Raw genomic sequence first — 1,976 nt, forward strand, 5'->3', positions numbered from 1 at the left:
AATACATATGCTAATTAAAAAATAATAGAATTGAATAATTAACTAATTCTATAATTTTAGAAAATAAATTTCTAAATTAGTATCAAATTAAAAGTTTACCATCTCAAAAACACTCCAATTATGCTCACATCCCGATGAACTACAAGTCTACAAGTCAAGCTCAAGACACGGATAGCAAATTTTTGAAGTTTTGGATGTTCATTTCCATAAGAATCCCACCATTGTGAAGATGTTTTAGTTTTGGGAGCATTCTTGGCTACATCTCTATCAAAAAATTTAACCTTACCTTTGAAATTTTCAAGTTGACTATCAATAATTGTAATGAGTGCAGGTTCTTCCACAAGTATATCCAAACAATTATAAAAGTCCTTTCTTAACATCATACTCAACCTTAAAATTAGGACTATAATGAATTTGTGGATTCAAATAATAGCCTGCGACATGCAAAGGCTTAAAGAGTTGCTTGTCCCATCTTGCATCAATAATATCCCACAAAGGCTTATAACTAAAAAGATCATCGAAATAATGAATTAGACAATTACCTAATTAGTAAATAATTAAATGGTAATACTGAAAAAAATTTTACTTATTACTAGTTTTATTATCTTACTTCAACACTTTGAAAAGCATCTTTAATCTTTTTTTTAGCACGATCAATTTCAGAATACATGTATCCTGTAGCTGATTTTCCCTCTGAATCCACTATACGGAGCATGTGAAGAAGAGGATACACAACTAGTGCCATCTAGGTACCATGTTTTTCTAAATATTTAATTTTTTTAAATGCTCACTTCCCTTATAATTTCTTTATGTTCCATCTGCTCGACCAACGATCTTAGCGGGCGTTGCTCCTAACCTGAAACTGGTCGAGAAAAACTGAGAATTAGATGAGGAAGCCACCTCCAAGAAATCAAAGTCCAAAAGGGGTCAAGGTAAAGGACAATTGAGTGAGGCTACTTTGTCTTCAAAAAAACTGGGAGCTGTCGACATCCTCATAAAACCTAAGAAAGTACAAAAATCTGATTCAACTCCTCCTATTAAGGTACTTTTCACATTCTTCACCTTTGATAGTCAACTTAAATTGTGCATATTTAATGATCTATTTCTTCTTTTAGTCAAAATTTACCAAGCGTAGCTAGAAGTCTCAAGCTGAAACGCAAAGCTACTCCGAGCCAGGTGTTGACCCATCAGGTGTCGAAGTTGAAGTTACCCAACCTCTAAAGGTTATTGTCTCTCTGATTTTCTTAAGTCCAATTTAACCTACACCGTTGACTGTAACTTTCCAAGCTTCCACTGACTCTCCAATGGTAACTGTACTTGCCTTTTCCTCTCTTTTATTACTGTCATATTTTTGCTTTTATGAAACTTGGTTGTTCCGCACATCTTTAATTGTTTATCATGGGTAGCCAAGGTCTCAATTGCTTTGTTCAAGTTTTTATCAACAATATCGACCTTGGTAATTCGTTACAGTAGTAGTGCAAGATCATCGCTGCAATTGCTGAATCACAGCTGAAAAGGGTCTAAGATCTAATATAATATTTAAAATTTAATTTTAGAGATCATAATATAGTGCAATTAGAATCTATGACTACTTAAGTCACTACAAAAAAACAGAGTTAAAACGGCGGTTATTTTGGGGAATTATGGCGGTTAGAACCGCCATTATGGCCAAAACTGGCGCCTCCAAGAAATGCCATTATTCTGGGCGCCATTCTGGTTATTACGGCGGTTTTCAGAAAATTGCCGTAATTTCCTAGGTTAAAACAGCAGTTTTTAGATAGGTTAAAACGGCAGTTTAAACACTATTATTTTCAAATAAAACGGCATTTTTTGGTTGGTTAAAACAGCGGTTCAAACCGCCGTTATTTTCAGGGTAAAAATGGCATTTATGAACAGCCATTTTTACCTTGGCAGAGTGACGTTTTTGGTTGGTTAAAACGGCATTTTGAACCGCCATTTTTACCCTGACAGTGCCA

At 34.5% G+C, this 1,976-nt stretch overlaps 1 protein-coding gene across 1 annotated transcript in view; it reads right to left on the bottom strand.

The window, feature by feature from the left end:
• LOC107632684 overlaps positions 358–1,976 on the bottom strand; it is a 7,191-nt gene continuing 5,572 nt past the window's right edge. The window contains exon 8 of the mRNA XM_016336351.2: positions 358–505. Within this exon, the coding sequence (XP_016191837.1) occupies positions 358–505 (148 nt within the window). The remainder of the gene's footprint in view (positions 506–1,976) is intronic.

This window comes from Arachis ipaensis, chromosome B03 (genome assembly GCF_000816755.2).
Source record: "Arachis ipaensis cultivar K30076 chromosome B03, Araip1.1, whole genome shotgun sequence".
Taxonomy (NCBI): domain Eukaryota; kingdom Viridiplantae; phylum Streptophyta; class Magnoliopsida; order Fabales; family Fabaceae; genus Arachis; species Arachis ipaensis.